General features: G+C 41.3%; 1 protein-coding gene and 1 pseudogene across 1 annotated transcript in view; one reads left to right on the forward strand and one right to left on the reverse strand.

Annotated features, from left to right (window-relative positions):
* LOC139413559 (ubiquitin carboxyl-terminal hydrolase 4-like) overlaps window positions 1–8729 on the forward strand; it is a 35547-nt gene extending 26818 nt beyond the window's left edge. Inside the window, exons 20-22 of the mRNA XM_071161065.1 lie at window positions 2441–2544; window positions 5138–5226; window positions 8204–8729. Of these exons, the coding sequence (XP_071017166.1) occupies window positions 2441–2544; window positions 5138–5226; window positions 8204–8329 (319 nt within the window). The 3' untranslated portion in view covers window positions 8330–8729. The remainder of the gene's footprint in view (window positions 1–2440; window positions 2545–5137; window positions 5227–8203) is intronic.
* A 3403-nt stretch (window positions 8730–12132) lies between these two features.
* Window positions 12133–13687, reverse strand: LOC139413560 (glutathione peroxidase 2-like; annotated as a pseudogene).
* Window positions 13688–15822: the final 2135 nt, after the last annotated feature.

Here is a 15822-nt window from a genome sequence, read left to right on the forward strand (position 1 = left end):
TAGTTTATTTGCACACATAGAAATAGTTTGTAACAGTAAAAGTCCAGCTACTGGGGATGTAGAACTGTGATGTACAGTAGGTACCTCTTTTCAAATTTTTTCAAACAATGACGGGATAGCTTGGCAAAATCAGTTGGGAGTGAGTGTCAGATCATAGAGCCTCTGTAGGTAATTCAGAATTGGTTGTTCTTGAATGTGGGTGACGTAGATGTTGTCTGTTTCTTGTTGAGTACTTATTGAATTTATATGTGGTGGTGAATTAGAAGAAAGAGGGTAAAACTGATTTTAAAGAGCCGTAAAAAAATGGAGCAACTTTTTAATAATTAATTTTCTAAATATTCAGGAGTTCTCTTTTTTTTTAAAGTTATGTGCAGTATGGTCTAGGGAGGGGCATAAGTAATCGAGTATTCAAACCTAGTCAAAACTCAATCTTTACCAGATATTAAAAAAAAATATTTTGTCAATGTTGTCTTGAAGACAACTTTTAATATACTTTGACTCTAGTGTTCCATTTGTACATGTGTTGTTTGCGGGACACATCAAAAAGTAAGCCACGCATCACAAAGTTCTGCTCCCTAAATTCCCTTTCCCCTCCATGTCCGACTCACTCAATTGTGTTCCGAATGCTGCCTACACATGCGTGCTGTGTGCGCTTACACAAAATAAATGCCTATAAAAATGTATCTAACTGATGGGATACACAAGCTACATTCCTTGCCAAATTATGACAGTTTTATCACAAATTCAAAATGGACTGGTTGACTGAAGTGGGGAAATATGTGTTCCAACATGGGGATGAATTATGATTGTATCAGTTTGGAATAATTGCACCCCCCCCTAAAAATGAAGGTTCCACAATAAAAATAATCAAAAACATTAGTTTGATAAAGACTAAGCATATTTTCATCAGAATCATTAAGCCTGGGCCTACTCACCAAGCAGATGTCCTGGCCATAATTCATTCCCATGCCATGTTCAATGTAGAATTGTTTAGAAATTCCAAGGAACAGGCATAATAAACTCAACTGAATGTCTGTATATCGAAAAGACGACCAATTTTCGTTTGTAAACCTGACAAATTTCTTTCATCTTGTCGTTTCAAATGATCACTCTTTGAGAAAATCTATTCCAGACCCAAGATCCGAATCACTTCGCTATTTTATTCCGTTATACATGTTTTAATTTTTTTCCAATTGTTCTCTAAAACCGGCAGGTGTTATTATTCTTACAGTGTTTCTGCAGGTGACAGATTGATAGTAGTTTGGTATGGTGTGCTGGCCCATATAATGTTAAGTAACTGATGAACGGGGAGATCATTATGTAATAGAGACAGAGAAGTGCTTCTGTTTGAGATATCTAATTTTGCTAAGTATCCTGGCATTTTTGCTGATCTTGGAGGTTGTCTTTGTGTTTCCATGACAATTCATCAATCAAAACACCAAGAATGCGTGTTGTAGTGGCTGGATCAACAGGTATATTATCAAAATGGACACCTATATAGTCTCTCTTGTATTTTCTGTTCTTTGGACCAGATAGTAAAACATTTGTTTGTTTTAGATTTAGTGATAATTTGTTGATTTTTAAACCACTCTTATTCATAAATTATTCACATTAAGAAGGGACATTGTCTGTGCTCTTTATTCTTTGTACTTTAAGAGGTGAAGTTATGAAAGCATCCTTTTGATTTTGTAGTCAACTTTTATGGACCCACGGTATTGACAGCTTTTACACTAGAGGGTGCTGGTTTGCTAGATATGTCAGAAAAAGGTCTGTCCATTTTGAGGAAATCATGGTCACATATTTGTGAAGTGTGTCTAAACTGTCAGGGAGATTGACGTCACACTCCAACAGACAAAGATAATTCTAACCATATATGCTATCCGGTAATAACTGCTCACAAGGAAATTTCACAATCACAAAAAAGGCCTTTCAACTAAACCATACATTTTTTTTAATGTATTTTCCATTTGCAGAATACCCAAGTTATTCCCCAGGTGGTGACATGAAGCCAGTGGAATACTGTGCCGTGGTATAATAGCAACCTGTGTCGAGGTTGTCTCGCTGAATGCCTGGGAGACTCCCTGTGTTCACTGACCCCTATTGAGTCACATTATCCAGCAAGAAGTAGAACTAAATGTTGCTGACATAGATAACCACTGCTGCGTCCAAGAACCTGAGTCATGCTTACTGAGGAGTTTTGAGACCGACAGAGCCATCTGTTGTACCTCACCCCTCTCACCATCATATCAGCTGTAGTTCTGGCTGACCATCATCCCCCCCACACTGGGTTCAGTGCTGATGACATGTCCAATATTAATCACATTTGATATAATAAAAAATGGCTTTCTGTACAGCCCTGTGTTTATGTTTCTAGCTGTCAGTTATTGTATATGGGTGTAAAAGGCAGGTTTTGCTGATGACGTCTTCTCTCTCCACACAGGGACCTGAACATGTCTGAGTTTGTGTGTGACCCCAAGGCCGGCCCCTATGTTTATGACCTCATAGCAGTCTCCAACCACTATGGAGGAATGGGAGGAGGCCACTGTGAGTAATGTTTGCCTCTGCTAGCAACACCCTGGTCAGGTCCATCCTTATTGCAGACCTAGATAATGAGATGCAAAGTACACACACCCTACCCCACCCACATTAATGACACAGTCCGCTCTCACTTTGTTACATTTCAAATGTCTGTTTACCTGGGAAATAGTGTGAAGCAATTGGTGCTTTTTGAGGTTGGTTCAGATTCGATTATTTAAAAAATCACATTTCGGTTTCATTTTTTGTTCAACATTAACCCACATAATGCTTAGTGCATTTAAGTTCTGTAGCACAGAATAAAACAATTAATAAAAGTCCCATGATGGTAGTGACTGCCCATTACTGTTTATCACTTATTAACCATCATTAAGTCACATTCTATTTCAGTTGTGTATTTTACATTTGTTTTGTTTGATTACTTTATTTAGTTCCAAGTCACCTCATCTCTATAGAGCTGCTGCCTGACAAAAATCACAATTTTATTAGTTCGTCAAAGTAAATAAGGCATACTTTTATGAATACCATGTATTGATCACTTAGATAATGTAGATGCCTCGCAAAGCAACTGCTTTCTACCCCTCTCGATCGCATGTGTTCTGTCTCTTCTCTCCCTCTTTGTCTGTCCATAGACGAACAAGTAGGCGCGCAATGGATGATAGTCATTGTAGTTAATTACCATGTTTTCTGCGCTAAACTATGTAGAATATTGGCCTGTTGGAAACTACAACTCCATACTACATCGCACAGTTTGGGCTTGATCTGATTCATCTCTGGAGAAATTGTGAATTGAACTCATAGAAAGAAAAAAATGAATTAAATGTTTTTAGTGGTTTAAAACAAAAATAACCGAAATTGGAGTTAATCGCTCTGCACTGCTGGGAAAAGAGAGAACAGTTTGCTGAAAGGCAGGTTTAACTGCAGTTGATCGGAGGCCATTGTTATTTTTATATTCACTCTGTTCCTGTTATCTGAATACTACTATCAGCTAACATAGGTACAGTGCCTTGCGAAAGTATTCAGCCCCCTTGAACTTTGCGACCTTTTGCCACATTTCAGGCTTCAAACATAAAGATATAAAACTGTATTTTTTTGTGAAGAATCAACAACAAGTGGGACACAATCATGAAGTGGAACGACATTTATTGGATATTTCAAACTTTTTTAACAAATCAAAAACTGAAAAATTGGGCGTGCAAAATTATTCAGCCCCTTTACTTTCAGTGCAGCAAACTCTCTCCAGAAGTTCAGTGAGGATCTCTGAATGATCCAATGTTGACCTAAATGACTAATGATGATAAATACAATCCACCTGTGTGTAATCAAGTCTCTGTATAAATGCACCTGCACTGTGATAGTCTCAGAGGTCCGTTAAAAGCGCAGAGAGCATCATGAAGAACAAGGAACACACCAGGCAGGTCCGAGATACTGTTGTGAAGAAGTTTAAAGCCGGATTTGGATACAAAAAGATTTCCCAAGCTTTAAACATCCCAAGGAGCACTGTGCAAGCGATAATATTGAAATGGAAGGAGTATCAGACCACTGCAAATCTACCAAGACCTGGCCGTCCCTCTAAACTTTCAGCTCATACAAGGAGAAGACTGATCAGAGATGCAGCCAAGAGGCCCATGATCACTCTGGATGAACTGCAGAGATCTACAGCTGAGGTGGGAGACTCTGTCCATAGGACAACAATCAGTCGTATATTGCACAAATCTGGCCTTTATGGAAGAGTGGCAAGAAGAAAGCCATTTCTTAAAGATATCCATAAAAAGTGTTGTTTAAAGTTTGCCACAAGCCACCTGGGAGACACACCAAACATGTGGAAGAAGGTGCTCTGGTCAGATGAAACCAAAATTGAACTTTTTGGCAACAATGCAAAACGTTATGTTTGGCGTAAAAGCAACACAGCTGAACACACCATCCCCACTGTCAAACATGGTGGTGGCAGCATCATGGTTTGTGCCTGCTTTTCTTCAGCAGGGACAGGGAAGATGGTTAAATTGATGGGAAGATGGATGGAGCCAAATACAGGACCATTCTGGAAGAAAACCTGATGGAGTCTGCAAAAGACCTGAGACTGGGACGGAGATTTGTTTTTTGTTAAAAAAGTTTGAAATATCCAATAAATGTCGTTCCACTTCATGATTGTGTCCCACTTGTTGTTGATTCTTCACAAAAAAATACAGTTTTATATCTTTATGTTTGAAGCCTGAAAGGTGGCAAAAGGTCGCAAAGTTCAATGGGGCCGAATACTTTCGCAAGGCACTGTATTTGTTTTAGTACCTGGTAACCTGAAGCAGGCCAACTATGCAGAATGTATGATAACAGATAAGGTGTCTGGCTTATGCCTTTTCTCTAAGGAAACTTGAGCTTATAATCAGCAGTATTTAATTAGACTGTTGGTTCCCACTTACTCACTGTCAACTTTGATGTCAATTTCGATTTGCTCAAACCTTTTTGTGTGTTTTAGCCAAGCTCTTGTTTTGTGACTAACCAGGCCTGCTAGTGGAAACCAGTTCATCAGATAGTCATCCTAGCTCAACTTTAGTCCACCATGACCATAGTTTTATAATGTTCCTCCAATATCTTTTACCTGCAGACACAGCCTACGGCAAGAACAAAGCTGATGGGAAGTGGCATTACTTTGATGACAGCAGTGTCTCAGCTGCCTCAGAGGATCAGATTGTGGTGAGTGAGCCACCTCAACTCTTACTTTCATGTGTAACTCTATGTTCTTTTAGAAAATGTGATTATGTATATACATTTCTATGACGTGGGACTCGTTATTACCCGTTTGAAAGCTATACACGGAGTATACAAAACATTAAGAACACCTTATCTTTCCATGACAGACATACCAGGTAAATCCAGGTGAAGGCTATGATCCCTTATTGATGCCACTTGTTAAATCCACTTTAATCAGTGTAGATGAAGGGGAGGAGAGAGGTTAAAGAAAGTTTTTTTTAAGCATTGAGGCATGGGTTGTGTAAGTGTGCAATTGAGGGCGAATGGGCAAGACAAAATATAAAGTGCCTTTGAATCAAATCAAATTAATCAAAGTTTATTTGCCATGTGCGCTGAATACAACAGGTGTAGTAGACCTTACAGTGAAATGCTTACTTACAGGCTCCAACCAACAGTGCAATTATTTATTTATTTATTTTTAAGAAGGTATTAGGTGAACAATAGGTATGTAAAGAAATAAAGACAGTGAAAAATAACAGTAGCGAGGCTATATACAGGCACCGGTTAGTCGGGTTAATTGAGTTAGTATGTACATGTAGATATGGTTAAAGTGACTGCATATATGATAACCAGAGAGTAGCATAAAAGAGGGGTTTGGCAGGTGGTGGGTGGCGGGACACAATGCAGATAGCCCGGTTAGCCAATGTGCGGGGTCACTGGTTGGTTGGGATAATTGAATGTAAAGTTAAAGTGACTATGCATATATGATAAACAGAGTAGCAGCAGCATCATAAAAGAGGGGTTGTTGGGGTGCAGACAATGCAAATAGTCCGGGTAGCCATTTGATTACCTGTTCAGGAGTCTTATGGCTTGGTGGTCAAATCTGTTGAGAAGCCTTTTTGTCCTAGACTTTGCACTCCTGTACCACTTGCCATGCGGTAGTAGAGAGAACAGTCTGACTGGGGTGGCGGGGTCTTTGACCATTTTTAGGGCCTTCCTCTTGACACCGCCTGGTGTAGAGGTCCTGGATGGCAGGCAGCTTAGCCCCAGTGATGTACTCGGCCGTACGCACTACCCTCTGTAGTGCCTTGCTGTCGGAGGCCGAGCAGTTGCCGTACCAGGCAGTGATGCAACCAGTCAGGATGCTCTTTATTTTGCAGCTGTAGAATCTTTTGAGGATCTGAGGACCCATGTCAAATCTTTTTAGTTTCCTGAGGGGAATAGGCTTTGTTGTGACCTCTTCATGACCGTCTTGGTGTGTTTGGACCATTCTAGTTTGTTGGTGATGTAGACACCAAGGAACTTGAAGCTCTCAACCTGCTCCACTACAGCCCCGTCGATGAGAATGGGGGCGTGCTTGGTCCTCCATTTCCTGTAGTCCACAATCATCTCCTTTGTCTTGATTACGTTGAGGGATAGGTTGTTATTCTGCCAGCAACCGGCCTGGTCTCTGACCTCCTCCCTATAGGCGGTCTCGTCGTTGTCTGTGATCAGGCCTACCACTGTTGTGTCGTCTGCAAACCTAATGATGCTATTGGAGTCGTGCCTGGCCATGCAGTCGTGGGTGAACAGGGAGTACAGGAGCGGACTGAGCACGCACCCCTGAGGGGCTCCAGTGTTGATGATCAGTGTGGCAGATGTGTTGCTACCTACCCTCACCACCTGGGGGGCGGCCCGTCAGGAAGTCCAAGATCCAGTTGCAGTGGGAGGTGTTTAGTCCCAGGATCCTTGGCTTAGTGATGCGCTTTGAGGGCGCTATGGTGTTGAATGCTGAGCTGTTGTCAATGAATAGCATTCTCACGTAGGTGTTCCTTTTGTCCAGGTGGGAAAGGGCAGTGTGGAGTGCAATAGAGATTGCATCATCTGTGGATCTGTTTGGGCGGTATGCAAATTGGAGTGGGTCTAGAGTTTCTGGGATAATAGTGTTGATGTGAGCCATGACCAGCCTTTCAAAGCACTTCATGGATGTGAGTGCTACAGGTCTATAGTGATTTAGGCAGGTTGCCTTTGTGTTCTTGGGCACAGGGACTATGGTGGTCTGCTTGAAACATGTTGGTATTACAGACTCAATCAGGGAGATGTTGAAAATGTCAGTGAAGACACCTGCCAGTTGGTCAGCACATGCCCGGAGCACATGTCCTGGTAATCCGTCTGGCCCCGCAGCCTTGTGAATGTTGACCTGTTTAAAGGTCTTACTCACGTCGGCTACGGAGAGCGTGATCACACAGTCGACCGGAACAGCTAATGCTCTCATGCATGTTTCAGTGCTACTTGCCTCGAAGCGAGCATAGAAGTTATTTAGCTTCTCTGGTAGGCTCGTGTCACTGGGCAGCTCACGACTGTGCTTCGCTTTGTAGTCTAATAGTTTGCAAGCACTGCCACATAAGACGAGCGTCGGAGCCGGTGTAGTACGATTCAATCTTAGCCCTGTATTGATGCTTTGCCTGTTTGATGGTTCGTCGGAGGGCATTGCAGGATTTCTTATATGCTTCTGGGTTAGAGTCCTGCAAAGCAGCAGCTCTACCCTTTAGCTCAGTGAGAATGTTGCCTGTAATCCATGGCTTCTGGTTGGGGTATGTACATACAGTCTCTGTGGGGACGACGTCCTGGATGCACTTATTGATAAAGCCAATGACTGATGTGGTGTACTCCTCAATGCCATCGGAAGAAGAACAGGGTGTGGTAGTAGGTGCCAGGCTCACTGTTTTGTCAAGAACTGTAACTCTGCTGTGTTTTTCATGCTCAACAGTTTCCCCTGTGTATCAAGAATGGTCCACCATACAATGGACATCCAGCCAACTTGACACATCCCAATATTAGGAAGGTGTTGCTAATGTTTGTTATGCTCAGTCTGTTCCATGTGTCCCGTGTCTATTAATTAATTATGTCAGCAGTGATGAAAGCTCCCATTGACTTCCTGTCCTTTGGTGTTGTCAGTGTTGCTACAGTGTAACACTATCTCCACCTCTCCCCTCCACAGACAAAAGCAGCCTACGTGCTATTTTACCAACGCAGAGACGCGGGCGACGTCCCTGCCAAGCCTCCGCCCTCTGCCTCTCTGGGGGGTGCCACCGCTGAAGCAGCTGATCACATGGATACCAACTGAGCAGCGCTGATGCTCAGGGACATGCACTGAAGCAAAAAAATAATGACAAAAGAGATACTTTGATGCACACACCAAGCTACTTCAGTGACATAAGACTTCTCAGTCGATATTATTAACTCCCCCAGCCCTGTGTTTTATTTTATTTTGCTCATACATCGTCACAAAGAGCCAAAAGCCTTGTTGGATGCGTGACCCTCGAGACTTCCTCCCAGAGCTGGTGGCCTGCTGATGTATGAAACCTAGTTTACTCGTTTGGAAAAAATAAGGGGAATAGAAGGCAAATAATCCTCTCACTGGACAAACAGAATGTTAGTTGTACCCTAAAATGCATAGGTATTATTAACACAAACTTTTCTGTTACCCACTAGAAAAGTACAAAATAAAAAAAGCCAAATGAGAATCTTGTTTTTACCAAAGTGTTCCAAATTGTACATCGTAAAGAACTGTACCAACTTCACTGACGGATTGGGGGAAAGAGAAACCTGTCCTTGAGTTGTCTCTGAGTGGTATCTGTGATGATAACCCTCCAGTGCAGGGGTGAATTTATGCAAAGTTGTATTTAACATTGAGATATGCACACAATTCAACACATGACACTGATGGATCCTGTGACCTTCTACCTCCTGTAAATGGATCCAGAAAGTCACACTGGATGTGTTCCTTCTACACACTCACAGAAACAAACACACTCAGGCCCTCTCATTTTAGTCTTCCTCTGGGTTGGCTTGCAGGGCCTGTGTTTAATTGATCAAGGTCCTGTTTACTGGGCCTTGATGTAAGCTGTGGCAGAGGCTATTTATTTTCATAGACACGAGTTCAGTCAGACCTTAGCGCCTGCTCTTTATGAAGCCCAGCATGCTAACTCTCTCATTCATACACTGCCCTCTGTATTTATTTGGACAGTGAAGCTAAAATATGTACATTTGCTCTATTTTCCAGCATTTTGGATTTGAGATCAAATGTTTTATGAGGCGACAGTACAGAATGACACAGTGATATTTCGTACATCTGTTTTATCATTTAGAAATGAAAGCACGGAGTCTATTTATTTTTTTCCACAAGTGCACAAATTCACTTATAGGGTGTTAAAGTAGTCAAAAGTGTAGTATTTACTGGAACAGAGAGCCAAATGTACAAATGTTTGCTTCACTGTACAAATAAATATTGTGGGAAGGGTACCCCTTTTTCTCTGAGAAGTCTCATCCTGATAAAGGTGTGCTGTGCCCCCTCGTCACACAAAAGCAACAGCGGCCTTTTAATCCTGCAACCTGTTTAAAAAGGAGGCACTTTTAGTTTTACTTTAGTCACATCTGAAATTTTAAATATGTATGACGTGGCGAGGCCCTGACCATTCGTACATTTCTGGATAATATTGCTGTAGTTTAGAAGAAAATTTGATTGCTGACTGAATGGACCCCCTCGACTGCCCCGCTATGACTTATCCTTAGACTACCGGTCCTGTATGGTATTACGGTCCTGCATTGAAATTGCTTTTGTTTTTTCTTAAAAGCACACTGCGTGATGCAAAATGTGATGTGTATGAAAGGTGCTACATTTATGAAACTTGAAATTGTTGCTGTTCACAAGGCTCCTATCCGTTAAATAGAATTTGGACAGCAATAACTTAAAGGCGTCCTCAGTGTGTTTAGGACTGCAGGCATCTGTGTTCTCCCAACAATGAACTTTCAGACAACCAATCAGCTGTTAAATAAAATATGTTGGTGACATGACAGTTTGCTCATCAATGGATGGAACAAGGACTCCTACAAATCGGTCTGCTTGTATGTTGGACTGTTGCTACGTAGCTCTATATTCTTAACTGACACTTAAATGTGTCCCATTGAGTAGTAGTAGTCTTCAGTAGTAGCTGTTCAGCTTGTGAGGGCTAGTGGTGGCAACACAATACATGATGGCAGGAACCAGTGTCTGATACCAGTTACCCAGATTCAACACCCTGACCTTACCGTAATATTTCTTTATGTCGCCAAGTGTCTTGTAAAGGTTCATACAAGACACCAGTAACCGGAGCTGTACAGTATATGGCTCTGCCAGTAACTACTTCATGGATCAATTTCCCGTAAGATCATTTCTAGCTCAGTGGCATTTGTCTTGTTTTTTCATGTGGCACAACAGCATGTAAATGTCTTTGGGATTGCAGATGTCATACTTGCTGGTCAGTCCATTTCTGATTATGCCCTCCTAAGATGATTACATGATTAATATAACCATTTTTATGCCAATGAATAGAAACTCTTTATATATCTGTAATTATTATTATATAGCAAATGAAAAAGACATCCAGCTGTCCAAAACAGATTTGATTTTAAAGTTGATTTTCTTTACAATCCTCATTAGAAACTTAGCCTTTTGAGCTTCAATTTGATGTAAAATATCTTGAATAGATCTAAATATCAAATCAAAGTTTGTTCCCATACACAAATTTGCAGATGTTACCGAAGGTGCATCAAAATGATTGTTTCTAGCTTCAACAGTGCAGTAATGCCAAGCAAAACAATACACATAATCCAAAAAAGTAAAATTAAGAAATATAACGAGCAATGTCAGAGTCCGGAATATAAATATATATATCATATGGTGTATAGACAGTATATGAATGGAAACGGAGTGTACAGCAGTAGTTATATAGAATGGGCCATGACTATAATACAGTATGTAAATATTATTAAAGTGACCCGTGTTAAATTACTATGTACTTAGGGCAGCAGTCTCTTAAGGTGCAGGGAAGAGTACCGGGTTGGAGCCAGCTAGTAACATGTTACTAAGGTTCAGGGCAGGGTACTGGCTAGTGGCCACTGTAATAATCACACTATTTAAAAAATAGGAACATAACTGTTCTAATATTAATCATATTGCCAATATCTGCAATATACATTTTTAATGGAGAATTATTTGGAATGAAAATACAATAAAGACTGGAAGCCTAAAAGGGTGTCTTGTTTGGACAAGTTGCTTTTCAGAACAGTAAGAATTGGAAGAAAACTATTTCATCACATTAGACATTCTTGCTTAAAGTGTATTGTGTGAGTACACACGGTTGGTTATTCACCATATCCTTAGGCAATAATGTGATGCAACCTGAAATTGCATCCATTTCCTTTGTGTTTTTTACAGAATAACTTCCTGGAGTCGTCAAATGAATTAAACAAATGGCATTCAAAGCATCTAAGCAAATAAACATCTTTCAGGAAATTTTTCCTTACAGTGATATGTGGTTGTCTCACCTAGCTAACGAAGATGCACTGGTTAAGAGCATCTGCTAAATGACAAATGTTAATATCAGGCTATTTCCTCCCTCAGATCATTTAAATCCCCTCCCCACTCAAATGGTGCTATAAATTCTCAAAAATAAAGTTCACAATCTACTGCCTGTTCACACAACCACACTGGTAACCTTTTTTGGTTGTGTTCCAGATGGGAACTGGCGAGGTAATCCTGCTATGATTCATTGACCTACTTATAGGTCGGCCTCAATGATTCAGAATGGCATTCACCTGAGAACCTGAATAACCAAATGTTGCCTGTCAGAATGGCTTGCACTTCCTTGCCTGGCTATTCTGAGAGAAAAAAATCCGTTCTCTTTCAGCCTTTTTGGCTCAGGTGCACATCTAGTATCAGCAGCTTCCCCTCCCCCAATCCTTACCTTAACCCTAAGTGGGGAAAATATTAACTGACCAAAGATCCTCATCTAAGGGCAACAGCACATTTTTGCTCATGCCACACTTTCACATTTGACCTGAGCATTAATCACATGAAACTCCTGTAAAAGACGAAGACAGACAACACAAAGGGGAAAATAATTTATTTGGCCAACTTCTTACACTTCTTGAAACACAGTCGTGCTTTACATGGGCCAAAGGCAACTGTTATGTTAAGTCTTTTACATTTCATCAGACATCCCTCTCACAAAAGGCTTGGTTTCAATGGATGCCTTCATTTAATAAAAGTTCAGAACACAGCAGCTTTTTGCATATGAGAGCACGGCACATGATTTGAAAAGATAATGGGTGTGCTGCTGTCACACAGAAGCTAATCTTGTATGGAGGAAGTATTTGTTGAATGGGGAGCTGTTGAAAGTTGTTTATTTTTTAAGTTATGGCCAAGCACGTCCCAAAGTGTGACAATACTTAATAATTTGAAAAGCCATTACAAGTCATTGACATGATTTCCACTCCCCACCATTGCTTCTGTGTGACCAACATGGACGGTTTAGTTAGCCGTATTGAGAAGCTCCTTGATGTCACCCTCAATGTTGCTGGTAAGGAATCTCCTGCCATAACGCTTGAATGGCTCTCCAGCTGGCCCAATGAGGAACTTCTCAAAGTTCCAGGCGATGTCAGTCCTGCAGACTGGACTCCAGATGATGCACTTGGGGTCATTCATTAAGGCCATGGGCTCGTCGCTTGGGAATGGCAGCTTATCCTTGAGGTACACAAACAGTGGGTGGGCGTCCTTCCCATTCACATCCACTTTCTCAAGGAGCTGGAACTTCGGCTCAAAGCCATTTCCCGGACGGACATACTTTAAGGACATCAGGATCTCTTCGTTCTTGCAGTTCTCCTGCAGGAGTAGATGGGAAGAATATGTAACATGTACAGAAAAAAATGTGTTAGATGTTTGATCTCAAAAGTGGCCTAATATCAAGGTGAGTCCATTGTCAAAAGCCATAGCTAGAATCCTCAAATTGGATGGACACCATCTAATTTCATAATTGATAGTGCCCTTTCCCCTTCATTAGGAATTGAGACTAGGCCTATAGCTATATACAGTATAAGGACACTGAAGCCCAACCTTGGTATTTTTTCCCAGCCGATGGCAAAATTAGTAGAATTGCGTGAAATTACTTATAAAATTGCCTTTGCTACAGCAACCAAAGTGATAATGGCTGGGTCATTTTTAACTTGTTTTTGCTGTTCTCAAAATAGAATGAGTTTTAAAATTGTATAGAAATAGTCCTAAATTAGCTTACATTTTCTAAAACTGGATGGGGGGAGGCTATGATGAGAAAGAATACAGTGACATTAGCCCATATTTAGAATTATAAGAAAATGCATCCCCTCTTACCTGATGTCCGAACTGATTGCAGGGCACCCCCAGAATCACTAGCCCCTTGTCGGCGTACCGTTCATGGAGCTCATTCATCTGGGTGTAATCCCTGGTGGTCGTGCCTCAGAGAGACGCCACATTCTCGATCAGCACCACTTTACCCTGAAGAGACGAGAAATTAAACAATTCTCCTGTAAGGAGCTTTGCTGTCAGGTCGTAGAACATCTTACATACAGCCATTTGCCTGGTAAATGTCACTCCCCGCTTCTGTGCGAAAATGCTCTGTTGGACTTTTTATACAAGGTATCAACACGGAAATGGGAGGTACTTCATGAACATTTTAGGGACGGTCTAGAAACATTGGGATATTTTGAACTAAAATCGCACGAGTATGCGTTATCCAGGACAAACAACTATGTACACTTGAAGAATACAATACGATACAAATTATAATGACACCCCTTGGACGTCAAAAGTAGAGACAAAGATTGTTATAACTAAACCAAGATAGACCACTGCTTGTCGTTTCCAATGTGAACAAATGAGTCATAGTGGGCAGAACAAGCAAGGATGGTCGGGCAGTGCCAAGCACGCGCAAGCGATAGCCTATTGGCGCGTTCTAATATACATCTGCATATTTCCGTTAGGGAACGCCTACTATGTGAAGTGCGCATGTGCAATAACTCGCCTTTGCACTCCTAAACAGCGCGATTTTAAAAAATATTCAAAAACCTTTGCAAAGGGTGAAGTCTAGTTTTGGGAACAGAAAACTGTATTGAGATAAAATGTTTAATTGATGAGAAGATTTGCAGAATGTCGTCAAAATCCACCTGTTCCATCTTCTCCCACGGCCCACAGTGGGCTTCCTCTCACTACCATATTTGGATTAGTGTCCCCTCTACCATATTTGGTAGTGAGTGGAAACGCCAACTGGATGCTTCGCATTTACACACCCAGTCAAATATCTGTATCATTGTTCTTTCTGTGTTAGAAACCTAGTAGACAGCTAGAGTTTCACTGGTTTCACAATATTGCTACTGTCTTGACTTTATACAAGGTCCCTCACTGCATTGCAAAACACGGGTGGGAATTCTTACAGTACAATTCTTACAGTACGTCTTACAGTACGTTTCATTCTCTATAATCCTTCCTATGTAAGTAAAATTAACAAATTATTGCAGGCCACGCTTCTGTGAAACATCTGTCTAATTTACAATCTATCAGTTTAGAGAGTTAGCTAACGTTAGCCAATGAATAATTGAGTAACACTAGACTAGTTTTATACTTACGGCTACTCAACCTCTACGGGATTAGTGCACGCCTCCAACTCAATCATCAAGTTTGCGGACGACACTATAGTGGTAGGCTTGATTACCAACAACGACGAGACGGCGTACAGGGAGGAGGTGAGGGCCCTCGGAGTGTGGTGTCAGGAAAATAACCTCACACTCAACATCAACAAAACAAAGGAGATGATTGTGGACTTCAGGAAACAGCAGAGGGAGCACCCCCCTATCCACATCGACGGGACAGAAGTGGAGAGGGTAGTAAGTTTTAGGTTGCTCGGCGTACACATTACGGACAAACTGAATTGGTCCACCCACACAGACAGCGTTGTGAAGAAGGCGCAGCGGCGCCTCTTCAACCTCAGGAGGCTTAAGAAATTCGGCTTGTCACCAAAAGCACTCACAAACTTCTACAGATGCACAATCGAGAGCATCCTGTTTGGCTATATCACCGCCTGGTACGGCAACTGCTCCGCCATCAACCATAAGGCTCTCCAGAGGGTAGTAAGGTCTGCACAACGCATCCCCGGGGGCAAACTACCTGCCCTCCAGGACACCTACACCACCCGATGTCACAGGAAGGCTATAAAGATCATCAAGGACAACAACCACCCGAGCCACTGCCTGTTCACCCCGCTATCATCCAGAAGGCGAGGTCAGTACAGGTGCATCAAAGCAGGGACCGAGAGACTGAAAAACGGCTTCTATCTCAAGGCCATCAGACTGTTAAACAACCACCACTAACATTGAGTGGCTGCTGCAAACATACTGACTCAACTCCAGCCACTTTAATAATGGAAATTGATATACAAATGTTTCACTAGCCACTTTAAACAATGCCACTTAATATAATGTTTACATACCCTACATTACTCATCTCATATGTATATGTATATACTGTACAATATATATTATCTACTGCATCTTGCCATCTTTATGTAATACATGTATCACTAGCTACTTTAAACTATGCCACTTTATGTTTATATACCCTACATTACTCATCTCATATGTATATGTATATACTGTACTGTATATCATCTACTGCATCTTGCCATCTTTATGTAATACATGTATCACTAGCTACTTTAAACTATGCCACTTTTATGTTTACATACCCTACATTACTCATCTCATATGTAC

The sequence above is a fragment of the Oncorhynchus clarkii genome, chromosome 7 (assembly GCF_045791955.1).
Source record: "Oncorhynchus clarkii lewisi isolate Uvic-CL-2024 chromosome 7, UVic_Ocla_1.0, whole genome shotgun sequence".
NCBI lineage: Eukaryota > Metazoa > Chordata > Actinopteri > Salmoniformes > Salmonidae > Oncorhynchus > Oncorhynchus clarkii.